We start from the raw sequence: 20,103 nt of genomic DNA on the forward strand, positions 1-20,103 counted from the left end.
CATACTTGCATGGCAATTGCATGCTCAGTTTTCCCAGCTGAGCCTTCTACCCAGTTTTTACCTTTAAAGCACTTTGTGTCTAAGGATTTCAGGTGTGAGTTATTAGTACTAATGCTGTCTTCCTAGTGGGGTTGTGACAAGGATGTCACATCTGAATCAGATGCAATAGTGTACAGGGCATGAGGTCCTTGTGTTCACAGATAAGCACTAGAGAAGCCAAGGACGTCACACACGCAGGCTTTTCTCAACAGAAGGTAGTTCAACCTGTTTCTGCCATGGATTGGACGTGGTTAATAACCTGGCGACCTTTCTATCTGTAGGGGCAGTCCTCACCCGCATCCCCCAGACTAGTATGTTTGTTTATTCCGGAGTCTTAGAACCCATTTTTGTGGAAGAGGGCACAGATAACTTTGCAAAAGGCATGTGTGCTGGGGAGGAGTTTTGATGTAACCTTTGCTGTGGTAAGTGTCACCAGAAACCTTGTTTCCAAAGTTGTGCTGTGCTGCTGAGCTATGTCAGAAATAAACTGCTTGGCATCAGAGTCTAGAAGTTGGAACAAACACCGGCTAGCTAAGTTTTGTTGAACTGGGTTTCCTCATATGGATCTTTTTCTGCTGACTGGCTATGGCATTTGCAGAGAACACACACACACACACACACACACACACACACACACACACACACACACACACACACACACACACACATACACACACACGGAGACAGCCTGGGACAGGCGAGGGGGAACTGGACATGGTGAGTACAGCTGCTGCGAATCTATCACGTTTGGGCTGCCTGCTGGGTGACGCAGCGCATGCTCAGGGGCATCTCACAGTGGTTTAAAGCTATCGACACTGGTCTGATGTGCACCTCATAGATGGAGAATTAAGGCCAAGGGCAGGCGAACCCACCACAGCACTGCAGAGGCCCTGTGGACCTCCAGGTCCCGGGACAGCAGTGGCCACTCGGTGTGGAGCCTGGCACACATCTGGGAGGGAGAGGATCGGGCTTCTGTGGCAGGGCTGGGGGTGGAGTTCAGGGTCTGGCACGTACAAGCACTCTTACCCTGAGTCATGCCGCAGCTGGGCCTCTGCCCCTCCACCTCACTGCGCGCCTGTGGGAGGAACGTGAGAGATGTCAGAGCGGGCCGTTTCTCAGCAAGGCCCATTTTCTGGGAAATGGACTTCCCATTGGGCTGGCTCTACAGCACCCGTTGAAATTAAGATGTGTTCAGTTTCATAATCCTGCTCCCGCCTCCATGAGCCACCCACACTCCGGATTGGCCCAGCTGGTGAAAAAAATAGGCCCTTCCTTCTCCGTTGCTCTTCAGCCCGGTCCGGCTAGACTGACTGGAGGGCTCTTGGTGAGGGGAAGGTTGAGCCTGGGCTCCTCTTTCTGAGGGACAGCGGGCAGGTGAGGGCTGCTTTGGGGATCCTACTGGACAAGGAGACCAACGGAACAAGTGGCCAGGCACTGGCTGAGGAAAAAGCTGACGTGGGCTAGCGGGGCTCAAAGACCAGGTAGCTAGGAAGTAGCCTGCTGGGTGGTCTCAGGCTCCGCTCTTTACATTTGACAAGCCAGCCTTACATATGACAATCCACTGGAACCTCACTGGTTCAGATGTGCCACTTGCCAGGGGCACATGGCTTTGCATTCTTATGTACTCCAGTTCTCTCCTTTGAACTGAGTTTGGTGTGTTTCTTACCCTGTGTGTAATTATGAAACGTCCAGAGACGATGGATCCTTAGCAAGGATTGCTCTAGCTAGCTGTTCCCCAGACAGAGACACTTCCAACAGCAAGTTAGTTTCTGGGAAAATAACAGGTCTCTGATTCCACCTCTCTGGACTCTGCTCACATCGCTGAGAGTGTCTGTCTTCTGCAGGGAGGACAGACAGACCTCTTCCCTGCTGAGCACTCCAGTCACTCGCACTGTGAAGGAGAGCAGGGCCGTCCTTCCAGACATCACCACAGCAGAATCTGCCAAGGTACGTTCTGGTCCTCCAGTCAACTCGGGGCAGATATGGGTCAGAGGTGGAGTCATCAGGCTGGATACTGAAAAATACCCAGAGGGCTGGGATAGCAGAGTGCTGCCTGGAGGGTGAGTGTGTGTCTCTGTGTGTGTCTGTGTGTATGTGTCTGTTTGTGTGTATGTGTGTGTGTGTTTGCGTGTGTGTGTCTGAGTGTGTGTGTGTGGGTGGGGTGGGGTGCAGGGTGTGGGGCACAGAGACCTGTCAAGCATACTTGAACGCTCTCCTCAGCCACACTCCTCATCTCTGCTTTCTCCTCCTGCTGAGCTGTGACACTGGGTGGCTCAGTCTCCGCTTGTCCTCTGCCTTTCTCCCCTTTACCAGTTCCCTCCTCCGCTCTGGCTGGACACTCACTCACCCCCTGCCTACTTCACACCAGTGGGACTGCTAATGGCCTCATGAGCTCAACCAGCAGCCAGCCTCCCTCACACCCACAACACAGAAACACCCCTCAGCCTTCGCTCAGTGCAGGGGTCAGCTGAATAGTCGTCCACACCTCAGGCTTGACCTTGTCCTTGGATCTCACACCTTATGGGCCCTGGGGAAAATCTAAGAGTTTCCATAACTGTCCCAAGATGCTAACATTTGCTCCAAGAACAAGGTCTTTCTTCCTGTGACTCCTTCTGTTTCTTCTCCACATCCTGAAAAATTATCATCCTCACACTGGCCCATGCCCCCCAATCACCACACTGGCCCGTGCCCCCCACCCCATCCTTTATCCTCACACTGGCCCGTGCCCCCACTGCCTTTGAGCTCCTAACATCTTGCAGACTAGGGCTCTGGAGACCTTGGATCTGATATCTCGTCTCTGACAGTGGCAAGGGTGGCTGACACAGAGTTCCTGGGGTCTTGGGATTTCCTGGGCTCTCCTGAGGGTTCTTTTGAGTTTTACAGAGGCCGCAGTATGGACAGGTGAGTGGTTAAGCCATCCTCTACCACATGGCTGAGCTGATCTCCAGCCCCTGTTCCCTCTTGGAAACCTAACTTATAGTTGTTTGTCTTGATAACCACTCCCAGATCCTTAGGGGCTTTCCACAGTCACCTCATTCCAGAAGCTCCATGGCTGAAAGGACCGCTATGTCTTTTCATTTCTAGAGCCCTGTCTCGTGGGAATGCCAAGGGTCTCAGCTATGCCTAGAACAGGGAAGAAGACATAAATATATTTCTTGCCACAGCAGGGGCATATTCTGGAGCTGGTAAGACGGCCCAGCAGGTGAGGGTGTGTGCCACCAAGCCTGATGACCTGACTTTGATCCCCAGGACCCAGAAGGGGAAGGGGAGAATCAGATCCTACAAGTTGTCCCCACCCATCACAAGTACACAGTGGCACAAAGGTGCCTCCTGACCCCACGCTCACAAAATTAAGTAATCAATGTAAAAATCTGTCGGATAAAAATCCAAATGCATTTAATTTTAAGGAATTGATTGACCTCATTTTCATTCCTAAAACTGAGTAATGCTTCACAAAATGGAGCGAGTGTTCCAGTGAGCTGAGTGGGCAGGCTGGGTCCACAGACCTGGAAGGGTGGGGTGAGTGGGAACAGCATGGAGCAGTGGTCAGGTCAAAGTTACTGCCCTGCTGCAGCAGGGACCTCACGCGACCGCAAGTTCATTTATCATATATATTTATGTGTATGTATATTAATATATACACACCAATCATCCACAAATATGCATAAATTAATATATACATATATATTTATATATACTTATATCAATTAATTAATTGATTTTGGTGAGGATTAGGCAGAGAGAACCTTTGCTGAAACTGTCCTGCAGGCAATGGGGTGCCAGCTCTCTCCTGACTTCTCTGAGGGTGACAGACACCCTTTGGTGTCCCTTTGGTCTGGAACATCGGCATGGGCCACCCCAGCTTAGGCTTTTGTTTGGTGTGTTGGTGCCCAGCACATGAGCTCAGCCCAGTAGGATGAATTCTCTGCTGAACATATATTACAAAATCCAACATAATGTTAATATGTCCTTGGAAATACAATTTGTACAAAATCCTTATCAGTGTTGTGTTGTTCTGTGAAAATGAACTTTTAATCATTATTATCATTTGTTCTCAATAGCCAATAAGAAACAACCCCAACACATCAATCAATAAAACAGAGAAACCCATTGCAATGTATTTGTATCATGAAATCCTACCTAGCCATAGTGATTTTACACTTTAGATACCGTCGACAACATGGTGGATCCCACAGAGGTTCTAGTGAATGACAGAAGTCACGTGGGCGGGGGTGGTGCTTCAGTCCACACGGGGCTTGCCACGCAACATGGGGTTTCAATCTCCAGAGCCCAGGTTAAAAAAAGGAAAGCCGGGCATGGCAGCATGCTACACAGAAAGGAAGGAGGAGACAGGACGATCCGGGCTCACTGGGCAGCCAGCCCAAGGCAGCTAAGAGAGCTACTGGCCTGTGAGAGACACTGCCTCAAAGCAATAATAGCAGGATGGAGAGATGGCTCAGTGGTTAAGAGCACTGGCTGCTTTTCCAGAGGACCCGGGTTCAGTTCCCAGTATCCACATGGCAGCTCAGAACTGTCTGTAATTCCAGTTCTAGGCATCTGATGCCCTCACATAGATATACGTGCAGGCAAAACACCAATGTACATAAAGTAAAAATTTAAGAAACAAACAAAACAAAACAGAACAAAAAACCAATAATAGCACCTGGGGATCAACTCCTGAGATTGTCCTCTGACTTCCACATGCAAATGCATGTGCAGACACATGTGCACCCACAGAACATACATGCACACATACGCACACACATACACATAAAAAATGAATAAGCAGGCCAGGTGGTGGTGGTGCATGCCTTTAATCCCAGCTCTCAGGAGGCAGAGGCAGGTGAATCTCTGAGTTCGAGGCCCGCCTGGTCTACAAAGTGAGCTTCCTGACAGGCTCCAAAGTCACAAAAAGAAACCATGTCTCGAAAAAAACAAAACAAAAAAATGAATGAGCCAATTTATCAATGGTTCTAGAAGTCAGAGTGTGGTGCCCCTCTGGGGGAGGTAGTGCTGAGAGGAAGTTGTGAGTCTTGACTGTGACAATGTTGGGGACAGTAGCTCTGTTCTGCTTTCTAAGGTTTCAGTTCCTGCAATCTAAGAATATTAAATGGAAAGTGCGAGAAGTCATCCCTAAGTTTTAAACTGTATAATGTTCTGAGTTGTCCCACCCGTGACATGACCAATTCTCTATCCAGTGTTTCTGATATGCTACCTACCCATTAATCCCTCAGTGTAACGTGGTCAACAGAGGGCTTGGTGCCATCCTGGGTCTCTGCAGCTCATCGGGATCTTAAGGGGAAATGACTCTCTGGTTCTCAATTATCCCGATGCCAAAGGAACATATTTTGGGGTGACAAATTCTGCTGCCTTCCAATATAAATATTTAACACTGAGTGCTACACTGGGTATGCAGCTACATTTAGGTTATACCTTAATTAAAAATTAAAAAACAGTAGTTTGCAGATATTGTAGTTAGTATAAACCATGGTTTGGTATGATTCAATTCTGCATATTTTAAAAATCCTTCCACACTTGAATTTTGTAATGTTTTATGATATTAGCAGTAAATTTGCTTTCTATATTTCCTATTAGAAGACAACTTGACCCATAAGGACACGGCTTTGGTGCTAATGCGAATGATGAACCATGCTGCGGAGAAGGAATATGAGGCTGATGTTGGCGGGCAAAGGTAACCCAGGGTGGGTTTCTCAGGCAGCATGTGTCCTTTCAACCAAGAATAACCACTTGTCCTGGTCACTGTCCTATTCCTGCGAAGAGACATCATGACCAAGACAACTCTTAAAAAGGAAAGCATTCAACTGGGGGCTTGCTCACAGTTTAAAGGTTAGTCCATACCATCACGGCAGGGAGCATGGCTGGCACCCGTGGTGCTGGGGTAGTGGCTGAGAGCTTTGAATCCCGATCCACAGACAGGCAGAGAGAGAGAGGGAGGCACCAGGCCTGGAGTGGACTTTTAAAATCCCCAAGCCCACCCCCAGTGACACACTTCCTCCAACAAGGCCACACCTCCTAATCCTTCTGATCCTTTCAACAGTTCCACCCCTTAGCAAGTAAGCATTCAAATGTATGAGCCTATAGAGGCTGTTCTTATACAAACTACCATGCCACTCCAGGATCGCTCTGCGGGAAAGGGGGCTTATCTTTTCAAAAGTCTCCATAATGCCAAGGAAGTGTGTTTTCCTTAAGGAGAAAATACTCCATGAGGTGACTGTAAAATTTTGGAGGGTTGGGGCTGGAGAGATGGCTCAGAGGTTAAGCACACTGACTGTTCTTCCAGAGGTCCTGAGTCCAATTCCCAGCACCCACATGGTGGCTCACAACCATCTGTAATGAGATCTGGTGCCGCCTTCTGGAGTGCAGGCATGCAGAAGGAATACTGTAGACATAGCAAATAAATAAACAAATATTTTTAAAAAATTTGGAGGGTTAGGTAAAAATTTAGTCAGATGCACCATGTTGGCCTTAAGGAAGGAAGGACTTCCTTGAAGATCCATCCCATCTGCCGAGGGACCCAGTGAGGTGGCCAAGGAGGATGTGCAGACACTAGTTACCATCCATCTCCGGCCTCTCAGAGTGTGGCGCAGACGTGAAGGCCCAGCTGCTGCAGCCAAAGTCAAGATGGTCAGAGTGCAGCTGTGTTACACAGAATGGTCTCTTTCTCCTCTTCCTCCTCCTCACCTCCCTCCTCTTTTTCCTCCTTTCCTCCTTCCTCCTCCTGCCCCTCTCCCCCTCTGCCTTCTGTGCCCCTTTCTTGGTCAGGACAGTGGCATCCCCTCCTCCAGGACAGCACTCCAGTTCTTTGGAGCAGGGTTGGGAATGTCCCTCAGGGCCGTCCTGTCTTCTCCATGTCTTTGAACAAGGCCGAAATCACCCCCAGTGCTCTGCCCAGCTGTCCCTCTTCTGTGATTTTTCTCATTATTCCATCACTTCCCGCAAAGTTCACTCTCAGTGACCCACAGGGGCTCTTTTTTTTTTTTTTTTTTAAAGATTGATTGGTTATATACAGTGTTCTGCCTGTATGTACACCTGCAGGTCAGGATAGGGCACTAGATCTCATTATGGATGGTTGTGAGCCACCATGTGCTTGCTGGGATTTGAACTTAGGACCTCTGGAAGAGCAGCCAGTGCCCTTAACCATTGAGCCATCCCTCCAGCTTCCCCCATAGGAGCTTTTTAGGGAGATTTATGAAGGGTTCAAAGTTAGGAGTAAAGGCCACCTGGGAGGCCACATGGGTTTCTTCCTCTGGGATGCTGAAGCCAAGTCTTTTTTCCCTCACCCACAGTGATGAGGATGGTGGTCCTCTGGGTGGATATGTGACTGATGAGGGAGAAGTAGTGGTTGAAGATGATGCCCTGACAGATGAAGAACTTGAGTTTTTAAAACAGTTCCCCAGCTGGAAAAAGGATGCGAAAAAGCACATCAGAAATCTCTATGCCATTGCAGACAGAATTGACAAAAGCCACCAAAAAGCCACCAAGACCAACGTGGTGTCTAACTCTGCATCAGTCGTCTCTGGAATCATGAGTCTCATGGGTTTTGCCCTTGCTCCAGTAACTGCAGGTGGAAGCCTGATGCTCACTGCTGCTGGGGTAGGTTTAGGGGTGGTTGCTGGGGTCACCAATATTGTGACCGATGTGAAGGAAAACTCTCGCAAGAGAAGAGCCCTAGCTGAGGCCAACAGAGTCATGCCTACCAGTGACCAAGAGCTTGAGGAAGTCAGGGGAAAGAAGACGGCCTATGTCATAGCCACTGGTGAGGTTGTCTCCAAATGTGGGAATGCCTGGGAAACCATCAACAACCACATCCGAGCCCTCCAGCTAACCAAAACACACCCGCATCTCACCTCGGCTGCCAAGAAGCTCATGAGTGCTGGCCAAGTCTCAACCCGAACCAGCAGGCAGGTGCAAAAGGCCTTTGGGGGCACAGCCCTGGCAATGACCAAAAATGCTCTCATGAAGAATGGTCTACTTGCTGCTCTCTCTCTTGCCCATGACTTACATTCTCTCTATGCGGATTGGAAGGACCTGGAGGCTGGAACGCCAACGGAGCTTGCAAAAGAGTTAAGAGAGCGGGCTGAGGTGCTGGATCGGGTATTATCAGAACAGACCCGTCGCTACAAAAGCCTGAAGAAGGTGAGGGCCAGGGTTTGGAAGGGGCCAGGACTATCATATGTGGAGACATGTGAAACAGCCATGGTTAAGGGAACCTGTGTGTGTGTGTGTGTGTGTGTGTGTGTGTGTATGTTGTGTGCATGTGATTATGTGTATGTGTACATGCTATATGGCAAGCTTTAGAGATCTCTCTCACTGCATGGCATATGGTAGCCTCAGAGGTCTGTTCTAGTTAGATTTCTATTGCCGTGATAAAGACCATGATCAAAAGCAATTTGAGACTGAGAAGGAAAGGGTTTATTTGGTCTACATATCCTGAGTCACTGTCCATCGAGGGAGCCAGGACAGGAACTCAGGCAGAGGCCATGGAGGAACACTGCTTACTAGCTTGCTCCCTCTCCATGGCTTGCTCAGCCTGCTTTCTTACGCCACCCAGGATCCAAGGGTGGCACCACCCACAATAAACTGGACCCTCCCATATCAATCACTAAATCAAGAAAATGCCCTATAGACAATCTGATGAAGGCATTTTCTCAATTACGGTTCCTCTTCCCAAATGACCCTGGCTTCTGTTAAATTGCCCCCCCCAACAAACAAACAAACAAACAAAACCAACAACAACAATTAATCAGGACAGGTCCAGATAGTACCCAGTGCTCAGGTGCCCCTTGGAGAACAGGGAGGGCTGTCCTCAGCTGGCTTGGTTAGCCTTCGCTTTCTTTGTATGGCTTCCATGTTGGGAAGAGAGCTTCCTGGTTGAACAGACTCGGTCTCCAAGTCACAGGGAGTGTTTGGACTAACTACCCCCTCAAATTCTATGTGGAAGCTTTACCCCTTCTGTATCTAGAGTGGAGCCTTTGAGGGGTGGTTAGGGTTGAATAAGGTTGTAAGGGTGGATAGATAGAGCCTTACAGGCCTGATGTCCACAAAAGAGAAGGAAGAAGCTGGGAAACCCGCCCCATGCACCTGCACAGAGAGAACCTATGTAAAGGCTTCCCCTTGGGAGTAATCAGACATCTGCGAGCTGAGGAAAAGCCAGCACCCGACAGGAGCTGAACAGGCCAGAACCTTTGAGACAGAGTAAACAATTTACCCCTCCCTAGGGTGCTGGGCCAGTGGTGAGCACTGAAAAGTACCTGTGGTGGTGATAGTGATGATGGTGGTGGTGATGATGGTGAGTGGTGATGGTGATGGTGGTGATGGTGGTGGTGGTGGTGGTGATGGTGGTGGTGGTGGTGGTGATGATGGTGAGTGGTGATGATGGTGGTGGTGATGGTGGTGGTGATGATGGTGGTGGTGATGGTGGTGGTGGTGGTGGTGGTGATGGTGGTGGTGGTGGTGGTGATGATGGTGAGTGGTGATGATGGTGGTGGTGATGGTGGTGGTGATGATGGTGGTGGTGATGGTGGTGGTGGTGGTGGTGGTGGTGGTGGTGGTGGTGGTGATGGTGGTGGTGGTGGTGGTGATGGTGGTGGTGGTGGTGGTGGTGGTGGTGGTGATGGTGGTGGTGATGGTGGTGGTGGTGGTGGTGGTGGTGGTGGTGGTGGTGATGGTGATGGTGGTGGTGGTGATGATGGTGGTGGTGGTGGTGGTGGTGATGGTGGTGGTGGTGGTGGTGGTGGTGGTGATGGTGGTGGTGGTGGTGATGGTGGTGGTGGTGGTGATGATGGTGAGTGGTGATGGTGGTGGTGATGGTGGTGGTGATGGTGGTGGTGGTGGTGGTGATGGTGGATAACACTGGTGATGGTTTTGTTTTCTGAGACAGAATCTCACTCTGTGAGTAGCCCAGGCTGATTTGACATCATTATGTAATCCATGCTGGCCTCAAACATATGATCCTTCTGCCTCAGGCTCCCAAGTGCTGAGATTATGTGTTTGTGCCACTATCCCCGGTATAAGCATTTTTAACCCACTATTAAAATCATTATTAATATTAATGAGAAGGCCTTACCAGTAAGAACTCTTTCCAATATTCATTTTACTTGTAAATAAGCTAAGATACTGAGAGACAAGGTGACTCGACTCCCTAGTTGATAACTGTTAACTCCCTGGCTCTCTGGTTGCCTTGAGTGAAGGATAATCTTCCAAGAGTCAGTTGAACCATCCCCATGCCAGCTCTGGTTGCTTAGACTGCCCCATGAATGCCTCAAGGAAGCCACACAACATTGACAGCTGCTTGTGGTTGGAGGTTTCTGTCCCACCAGCAGCTCCCAAATACCCGTGACAGCCACTTCTCAAATTACCACACAGAGGCTTATTTTAATTACAAATGTTTGGCCGATAGCTCAGGCTTGTTACTAACTGGCTCTTATACTTAAATTAACCCATAGTTCTTATCTATGTTTAGCCACGTGGCTTGGTGCCTTTTCTCAGTATGACATTCTCATCTTGCTTCTGGCTGGCGACTCCTGACTCCACCCTTCCTCTTCCCAGCATTCTCAGTTTGGTCGCCCTGCCTACACTTCCTGCCTGGCTACTGACCAATCAGCATTTTATTAAACCAATTCAAGGGACAAATCTTTATAGTGAACAAGAGCATTATCCCACAGCAGCTGCTTGCTGGTGAAGGGTGGTAACTCCAGCTCCTGAAATCACAGCCCTGGCCATGATGGTTCCAACTGTGGCCTTCAGAGCCCTCAGTGAAGTGGCCCTGCTGCCATTTCCACTGAGGTAGCTCTGCTGGTGGCCCTGCAGAGGGAATGCTGTGACTAGTGGGAAGGGTGACAGCGTCATGTGACTGGTGTTGACACAGACTTTCATTTGCATGAGGATGTGCTAGGATTTGGGTCAAACCCCTGTCTTGGGGTTATCTAAGCTGTTTGACTAACTCCTGTGCTGTGGGCTTCTGGAGTCACATCAGACCCATAAGGCTCCTCTCTGGTGGCCTTTCACCATTTGTAAAACAGGCTGGGCTGGGAACGAGAAGGAGGCAGTTGCAGGAGAGACAAACCAACTCCCAGTGGTCCCTTTTCGAGGGCTGCCCCAAACCTCATGGCTTAAGGGCCTCTCAGGAGGCCCCACTTCCCAGTTCTGTCCCACTGGGGGTTAGGTAGTCATAAACTGGGTTTGGTGGCACACACCTTTAATCCCAGCACTCACAAGGTTGAGGTAAGTGGATCTTTGTGAGTTTAAGGCCAGCGTGGACTACATATTGAGTTCCCAGTCACTGGGGCTACTTAGTGAGACCCTCTCAAAACAAACAAACAAACAATGAGGTGGTGGTAGACAGACCCAGGATGGCAAATACTGGCACTTGACACCTGGCTGTCTGGGAAGAGGCTGCCTCATGAAGCCAAACCTGGCCTGGGGCTCTTCCATAATTAGTGGCTTTCCTTCTCTCTCCTCCCTCCTCCCCTTCCCTTCCTCCCCTTCCCCCCTCCCCGCCCCCCCCCCCCCGTTCCCTTCTTTTTCTTTTCCCTTCTCCTCCTCCTCCTCCTCCTCCTCCTCCTCCTCCTCCTCCTCCTCCTCCTCCTCCTTCTAGACAGGCCCTCACTTACATTGTCTGCAATGGCCTTTAACTCACTGTATTGGCCTTGAACTCACAGTGGTCCTCCTGCCTCAGTCTCATGAGTGCTGGGATTGTGTGTGTGTGTGTGTGTGTGTGTGTGTGTGTGTGTGTGTGTGTGTGTGTTTCCCGCCACTGATCCTGGCTCTTCTTTTCTAACAACAAGACTGGGACATCACAATTACATCGTGCTCACCTTAGGCTTTTTTTTTTTTTTTTCCCCCTCAGAAACTCAGAGACTCACAGAAGAGACCTGCGGGGTCTTCTTTGGAAACAGCCATGGAGACCCAGCCTCCGCCTCTGTCCTCCATTGGGAAAGCAAGGCCCAGGGGACAGTGGCATAGAGGAGCTGAGATCATGGGTCTTTGAGATCAATAAACAGGGACGGGGGTGGGGGTAGCGGGGCTGGCAGAGGTGATGCCTGGAGGCTCATACACAGCGGGGTGCCAGGGAGGCCCCTAGGGTCTCAGAAGGGAGGGTCCTGTCAGCCCCACTCCTGAACCTGCCTCCCTTCTTCATGCTGACTCGACCACCACGTCCACTCTCCCTGGTCCCCATCACTCACTCGCACACACCCTGCTTGGTTTCAGACAGACATGGCTTCCGGCCAGCTTCCGTAGTAATTAGCAATGACTAGTAATTAGCAATGATAAGGTGTGAAGATTCCCCGTCTGCCCACCTCTCCCTGTGTCCTCTTCCTCTCCTCTCAGTAGGAACTGCTGGCTCAGAGCCAGGTTTCCACACAAAGGCTGTCCCTGGAACCTGCTAGGCCAGATTCCAGGGGAAGGACAGAGGGCGGCCTGCACGCCACTCTTCTGCCCCGTGTCCTGCGCGAGCAGCCTTCAGGGCCTCACCTGGCTGCCGGGTCTCCCACCTTAAACATCCGTTTCTCTCTTGAAAGTCACACATGGGTGGTACAACACTTAAAGACCACAAAAACTACCCCGGGGAGGAAGAGGCTGGGGGAGAAATTGCCGAGGAGGGTGCACACAGGACTTCCTGTGTTCTTCCTTTCCCGGGTGTCTAGGTGCTGGCTGTCTACAGCTGTCGTTAGACTCTGGGGGCCCCTCCTTCCTAGTGTGCTGCAGAACTGAACCCCTCTTCTCTCATCCTTTGTGACCCCGCACTTGACTGACCCTCCCACCCTGTTCGTGCTCTGTCGTCCACAGAATTGCCCGCCCTCACCCCTTTACACGGCAGGTAGGATATGTTGGCACACAAGCGCTTGGGCTTAGGGGTACCGTGAGCACACACAGGTCACAGGTGTCTGTCTCCACCTCAGGGACAGGTGAGGAAGGGTGCTGACTGCTGCCAGGAAGAGCTGTACCCCCAAGCCACACCCTGCAGGCTCTGCTATGTGGAAGGGGATTGGGTAAGAATACAGAACGTACTTTGATTGGCCAGGACCAGGTTCCTCCGGGATGGAGGAGAAAGAAGCGGTGTTTACACTCCGCTTTTCATAGCGTTGAGGTTGCGACGTTTCTGACCCTCGAGGTAGTGAAATGACCTTGGCAGAAGCTTGCTTTGTGACTTTGAAGACGCTCTTTCTCAAAATCAAGTCCTCAAACTGGGATCCCTAAGATAAAGACCCCTCGAAAGGGAAAGGAGAGGAACCCACAGGGACACTGTAACGCAGTAGAAGAAATTTGGGGGTTGTGTGTGCACGTGTGCGTACGTGTGTGCGTGTGCTGCTTAGGGTGGAAGCAGGGCCTCATGCATGACACACCAGTGCTGTAATGGCCCAGCTGCACCGTGGCCCTGGCAGCTGGGTGAAGCAGAGAGAGGCTGGGCCCACGGCACTGCAGAGTGGAGCTGGTTGAATGAGCTTTGCTTATGAATCCTGTGACCTATCGGTTTGAAACAACAATCAAAGAAGAAATAAACTAATGAAGCCAGGAGGTAGTGGCACATGCCTTTAACCCCAGCACTTGGGAGGCAGAGGCAGGCAGATCTTTGTGAGTTCAAGGCCAGCCTGGTCTTACAAAGAGAGTTCCAGTACAGCCAGGGCTACACGGAGAAACTCTGTCTCGAAAAAACCATTAAAAAAGGCAATAAACTAACCATCGCAAGCCTGAATAAATAGACTCTTGCACTGTGTCCTTTTGTGTCTGCCTCCATTGTTCTTACAAACATTTTGCAGGTGTGTCTATGAGCAGCCTGCTGGGTGGGTGGTACTGCAACAGGAGATGGCGCTCTAGAGCACCCGCAGCTTGAATTGACCCCTCATTCATTAGGGACTTCCACTCAGGTGAAGCAGGATCTGTTGGTGGCACTGTTTGGGAAGGTTTGGGAGGTGTGGCCTTGGTAGAGGAAGTATGCCTCCAGGGGTGGCCTTGGAGAGTTTCAGTTCCCTCTCTGCCTGATGCTTTGTATCCCCCTGGGACCAGAAGCCAAATACCTCCCTTCTCTAAGTTGCCTTGGTCACGGTGCTTTATCAAAGCATCAAAAGGGTTTTGCATCCTGTAAAAACCATTGTGGGCGATAAGTATTTTGAATCTCCAGTAGTGGGGTTCTCCACCGATGCAATAAGCCAGATCAAGCCACATTAATAAGACCAGGTTTAATCTGAGCAAAGCATTCCCAGGTGATCTCAGAGGAAGAGGGGAGATCACATGGCAGGTCTATGGACCGGAGCGCAAATACCCTGTAGGCAAAGTCTTGAGGAGTTCTGGAAGAGGAGCCACCGCTTGGTAGGCTTTCTTCGAGTTTGGCGAGGGAGGAGGGGGCTGAGGCAGAGCTTCCAATAGAACACCCCAATCTTCTTGGATGTATGGGCACCAGTTCTGGCTCCTTCCTGCTGGCAAGGGATGACATGGGGAGAGGGAACTGGGAGTCAGTAAGCTTGTGTTCAGCAGGAGGTATGTATGGGTGAAGAAGCATTCGGTTAACTGCCATGACCTCAGGAATCTGTTTCTTGAGGAAGCGGAGAAGGTGAGTTACTAGGAGAAAAAATAGAATATTAACACCGGGCCTATGAACAGAACGAGCCACGGGGACAGCGGAGATTGCCGGTGAGAATGGAATGAGCTGTGCCCTGGTTGTACTGACAAAGGCAAATGAGCAAGGCAGAAGAGCAGATAGGCCCTTCAGTGGGACAATTGGGAAAACCAGTGGGTGGAGGGTCCCAGTTGTTGGACAGACCATCTATCCTGGATAGGTGCCCACTTGAGCCTGGAGAGATGGTACCAGCACCGACGTCCCAGGAGCTTGGGGGAATGGCATGCCAAATCAGGGGATGATGTGTTCCAGGAGCACCTGAGTCATCACATCTGCTGTCTCCCTGGAAGTGAGGAGTGCCTCCATCGGTCCTGTAAAGGTGTCAGTAAGAGTTAAGAGATAACAGAGCTTTTTATGAGTGGGCATGTGGGTGAAGTCAATCTACCAGTCCTTGCCCAGTTGGTGTTCTCAGAGCTGGTATAGGGGCTGGTGTATCTGGAGGGCCAGATGTCTTGATACAGCAGCAGAACTCTTTCCCCAGGAACCTGCAGGTGCCTGTAAAACACCTGGAACAGATTTACACCTTGGCGTCATAGCAAAGGCTATGGCTTTGAGTTAAAAACATTTTTCCTAGGGCCTGGTTTTAGCCTGATGAAATGTACCTTTGAGCCTATTCTTAGAAGACAACCAGAGGAAATTTACTGAATGAAAAAGGTTGAGTGAGTGAAGGAGGGGGAGGAGGGAGGCTGAGGAGCAGGGGAGGAGGAACAGACTTGAACATGCCTGCAGGCTTCCATACCCTCTTTAATGCTGACCTGTTTCAGAGGGGGAGGAGGTGGCATTTCAAACCTGTCTGTATTTTTAACAGGAAACTTAACTAATGAACTGATGAGCTACCAAGGTGGTTGTAGTCTTGGGGGTTGGGGGAGAGCTGTTAAACCGGCAAAGCTATCAGTACCCTGGTCATCAAACACCATCAGATCTGAGAAGGGTAAATTTCACCTGAGGAAGCAGACGTGAGAAGTTTTCCAGCTACCTAGGCAGCTACCCCAGGTTTCTCCGTGGTCTTTGGGGGCAGAGGTGTCAAGGCAGCATAAATCTTCAGCTGCCAGGCCCAGAAGATCTGTCAGACTTTCCTGTGGAGTAGGAACTCAGGGAGACCAGTCTACCTTGTCTTGGCAAGCAGAGCAATCAATTCCCCAGTGTCCTGCTTGTCCACAGTCTGGACACGGTCTTAGCAGGCAAGGTGCAAGGCAGCTTTCCACTCCGTGGCTGGCTTTGCTACGTTTAAAGCAAGCTCCAGGTGGAAGTTCTTCTGCGGCCATCCATCTTCCTTGGAGGAGGTACAGGGTGCTGCCAGGAGCTTAATGTCTCTATCATAAGAAGCTTTTTTTTTTTTTTTTTTTTTTTTTTATTAATGCCATATTCTCAGATCTCTGAAGGTTTGAGGATCAGTGGATCATAATCTCTTAGGTATAAGCAGTTTAATATCTCTGGAAGGCAAAACACAGTTTTAATAGTGTAACAATTTAAAATCAATGCCAAGGGGATTATTCTTATGTTACAAATTCTGGCTGCCAGCAAGATACATCCCTGTGCATGGATGCATGGAGGTGCAGTTTTGATATTTCAGTAAACCAGTATTGTTTTAAATCCTATCTTTCATAAACCTTGTTTTTAGGACAGGACAGGAATTATCATACATAAATCCATCCTAATCTAAAATATTTTGGAGACCTGTTGTCTCTTGGTGGACCCACTCCACATGGTCACCTTTATTTAAGATGCCAGTGAGGTCATATGACCTCCCTCTTCTCCATCCTTAGTCAAAATGGTGGCTGTCCACATGTTGTACTTAATTAGGGTGGTGGCAGACCATGTCTTGTTTCTCAGAGCAGTTCCAATTTGGAGTTACAAGGTTTAAGTTAACTTTTTGTTAATAGCAATGGCTGACACACGGAATACGTACACACAGGCATCCAAGACCAGTCAGAAACAAGCATGTAGTGGTCACCTTCTATCCATGTACACAAAGTAGATAGGACTTTCTTTCTTCCTTCCTTCCTTCCTTCCTTCCTTCCTTCCTTCCTTCCTTCCTTCCTTCCTTCCTTCCTTCCTTTCTTTCTTTCTTTCTTTCTTTCTTTCTTTCTTTCTTTCTTTCTTTCTTTCTTTCTTTCTTTTTAACAGAGAAACAAAACTTTCTATGGGAAACCATGTCAGATGAGCTTAAAAAATCCTGAAATAAGAGGTTACAGTGTAGAGTAGCATGTAAGAAAGCATAGGAATAAAAAGTGCTTCTTGGTCATTGATAGACCCCAAAGTCTAGGGTACTACCTTCTCGAGTGGGCGCCCCAAGAACCCAGACTCCGGTCCAGTTGATGCAACAGCACGAGGTTTATTGAAGCGACTGTACAGATGGGCTATTCTTGTCCTGAGAGCAAGAGTCTCATCTTACTGTAGCCACATGGGTGCTTTTAAAGGAAAAACCCACAAAAGCCATAAGATTACAATTCCCATACAATTTCATTTTGATAGATTTATGTCTAGAGGCTAATTTCATAAGATCATGGCCTGATCACGGGGTGGGTACAGTCACGTGCACATTTTTCCTGAAACCTCAAGGGTGGGGTATCAGGGCAGGAGTGGAGTTTACACAAAGGTCACAGTGGTCCTTTCTGGAACACTTGCAATTATCCCAGTCACAGTTGAGTGCATCTCTTAAGAGAGATCTCTTTACATTGTTACATTGTGGCAGGGGTGGTTGAATAATGGCTGAGTCAGGTTGCCCTTGGAACTAGTTTTCTTTTTAGTTCCTTATTCTCCTGGGGCTTGCAGGGAGGGGGGTTGTAAGCCTGAAGGGTTAGGGTCTTTCAGCCATAATGTGGTTCCTATCAGGTTGGGGCAGCCCACTGAGGGTAGCTGGGCACCACCAGTCATGATGCCCAGTTCACATGCAGCAGGGTCCAAGGTGGGTGAGTTGCTGCAGGCTTGCAATCAGCAGGGCCTCGTGCACCTGAGCCATGAGAAGAAGGCACTGCATCCGATTGCGGGGAGTGGGGGGCTGGGAGGAAGGACCATGGACGGGACATGGACACGGGACTGAAAAACAGTAGCAGCACAGGCTGCCCAAGGCCGAAAGAAAGCCTGGATGAGCGTGCTGGAACAGCAAGTGGATGTAGTGGTATTTTGTTTGTACTCTTAACACTTTGCCTCAAGATCAGAGGGCAGAGCCAGCCACAGAGTTAGCCATAGAGGTCAGGCAGTGGTGGCACACACCTTTAATTCTAGCACTCGGGAGGTAAAGGAAGAGATCCTTCTGGATCTGGATCTCTGTGAGTTCAAGGCCACCCTAGTCTACATGAGATTAATCCAGTCTAAAAGAGAAACAGAGCCAGGCAGTGGTGGCACACACCTTTAATCCTAGCACTTGAGATCTCATGCCTTTGCTACCAGTATTTGGTAGTCACATGCCTTTAATCCCAGCACTAGAAAGGTTCAGCTGAGGACTCAGGGGCATTCAGTCTGAGGATTCGTGGAGACAAGATCTCGCCTCCCTGTAGAAGAATTCTTAAAAGTTCTTATTAATAAAATAAAACCCGAGGCCAGTTATTGGGGTGAATACTGGAAGGTCAGAGAGACAGAACAAGCCACAGCTATCTCACCTCACCAGTTCCTCAGCTGGTCCTGTTTCCTCAGACTAGAAGCCTCTGAGTCCTCATCCAGAATGAATCCCAGCTGAACTGTGTTGCTTCAAAGCCTGAAAGCTTAACCAGCCAAATGCTTAACCAGCCACATGCTTCTAGTTTCTGGTCCTCATGCCTTATATACCTTTCTGCTTTCTACCATCACTCCTTAGGATTAAAGGCTTGCTTCCTGGGATTAAAGGCATGAGTCACCATGCCTGGCTGTTTCCAATGTGGCCTTGAACTCACAGAGATCCCAGATGGATTTCTGCCTCTGGAATGCTAGGATTAAAGGCATGTGCTATCACTGCCTAACTAGTGGCTTTTCTGTTCTCTGACCCCAGATAAGTTTATTAAGGTACACAATATTTTGGGGAACACAATATCACCACACCTCCCTTTTGGCCTGAGGATTCAGTAGTGGTGAGAAGTTTCTCTAGTGGCCTGTTTCCTCTAATCTTTCAGCATTTACCCCAAAGTCTGGCTCCAGGTTTTTATTATAAGACCAATTAGGATTCATGCAACAAATGGAGGACTTGGAAAAAGACTTTTAGGAGAGAGGAAGACGTAGCGGAGTTTACTCAAGGAGAGCAGATTTGTTAAGGGTGGAACAGGTGGGCGGAATTTCAGCATGGTACGAGGGAGAGCAGGCAGAAACAGAGAGTTGGGTGTGGGGGGGATATGCAGAGATGCAGGTAGAGAACGGGGGTGCAGAAGTGCAAAGCCCCGATATTATGGGCGAGGGTGTATGATGTGAGACAGCCCCACTTTGGATAAATTTTATAGTGATTGGAGATCAGATTTAGACTTGGTGTTGCCTACTTCCAAGCCTGTGCCAGAGACCGAAGACTATGGTGAGGCATGTGCCCCCCCCCATAGCCTGGGGTCAAGCAGTGTGTGGGGGCCGGTGTCTCTGGTTAGAACATATTCTAACCAAAGGTCCCACGGAACAAAGACAGATTTTTCTGGAAATGGGGTGGGCTTACCCCTGGTGTGGCCACATCCTCGCAGAGTACTCAGAAAGCCTTTGACCCAGGAGGTGTCAAAAGATTTGGAAGGGATCCTGGATTCCTTATAGGCTTTTGGTTTGAAAATGGGTGACTTGCCGAGTCAGAAGCCGGTCAGGTCTAGTGGAGGGCGGGTGGGTAAGAGGGAGAGTGGCCATGGGAAAGACTCAACTCCAGCCGGCTAGGCACCAGATGATAAGTATTTTGAATCCCCGGTAGTGGGTTTTTCCACTGATACAATAAGCCAAATCAAGCCGAATTAATAAGACCAGGTTTAATCTGAGCAAAGCATTCCCAGGTGATCTCCAGGGAAGAGGGGAAATCATGGCAGGTCTATGGACTGTAGGCGTGGTCTTGAGAAGCTCTGGGGGAGGAGCAGCTACTTGGCCGGTTTTCTGAGAGAGGAAGGGATTTGGAAAGGGAGGAGAGGGGTTGAGGCAGAGCTTCCAATGGAACAGTTGGGATTCTGGTAGGTGTTGACGGAACCTGTCATCTCTTTAGGCAACATTAGCATCTAAAACAGTGGTTCTCAGCCTTCCTAATGCTGCGACCCTTTAATACAGTTCCTCATTTTGTGGTGACCTCCGCCTTAAAATGATTTGATTGCTACTTCATAACTGTAGTTTTACTACTGATAACAGTAGTAAATCATAATGTAAACATCTTGGTCGAGACCCACAGGTCGGGAAACACTGACCTGAGCAATGTTAAAGCTTCCAACCCACGAACACAAGGTATCTTTTCATCTACATATGTTTTTACTTATTTCTTTCAGTGATGTTTATGGTTTTACTCT

At 49.3% G+C, this 20,103-nt stretch overlaps 1 protein-coding gene across 3 annotated transcripts; it reads left to right on the forward strand.

The window, feature by feature from the left end:
* The first annotated feature begins 1,243 nt into the window (after positions 1-1,243).
* Positions 1,244-13,777, forward strand: LOC102927698 (apolipoprotein L6). Of its 3 annotated transcripts, none has more exons than XM_006995624.4 (5): positions 1,244-1,363; positions 1,884-1,986; positions 5,635-5,731; positions 7,347-8,196; positions 11,909-13,777. In XM_006995624.4, exons 1-5 carry the CDS (start codon positions 1,259-1,261, stop codon positions 12,047-12,049), a joined length of 1,296 nt encoding a protein of 431 aa, XP_006995686.2. In that variant the 5' UTR covers positions 1,244-1,258; the 3' UTR covers positions 12,050-13,777. The 3 variants fall into 3 exon arrangements, with proteins under 3 accessions (XP_006995686.2, XP_042120787.1, XP_015844537.1); XM_042264853.2 differs by having other exon boundaries at positions 1,265-1,413; positions 5,635-5,741; XM_015989051.3 differs by having other exon boundaries at positions 1,265-1,413.
* Positions 13,778-20,103: the final 6,326 nt, after the last annotated feature.

The sequence above is a fragment of the Peromyscus maniculatus genome, chromosome 20 (assembly GCF_049852395.1).
Source record: "Peromyscus maniculatus bairdii isolate BWxNUB_F1_BW_parent chromosome 20, HU_Pman_BW_mat_3.1, whole genome shotgun sequence".
Classification (NCBI taxonomy): Eukaryota; Metazoa; Chordata; class Mammalia; order Rodentia; family Cricetidae; genus Peromyscus; species Peromyscus maniculatus.

Excerpts from the sequence above, each read along its gene's own strand:
- LOC102927698 (XM_006995624.4), top strand. The coding sequence starts at position 1,259 with ATGAGCCACCCACACTCCGGATTGGCCCAGCTGGTGAAAAAAATAGGC. Across the intron at positions 1,364-1,883 it reads GACTGACTGGAGGGCTCTTG|GGAGGACAGACAGACCTCTT; the intron begins GTGAGGGGAAGG and ends TGTCTTCTGCAG. Across the intron at positions 8,197-11,908 it reads GCTACAAAAGCCTGAAGAAG|AAACTCAGAGACTCACAGAA; the intron begins GTGAGGGCCAGG and ends TTTCCCCCTCAG.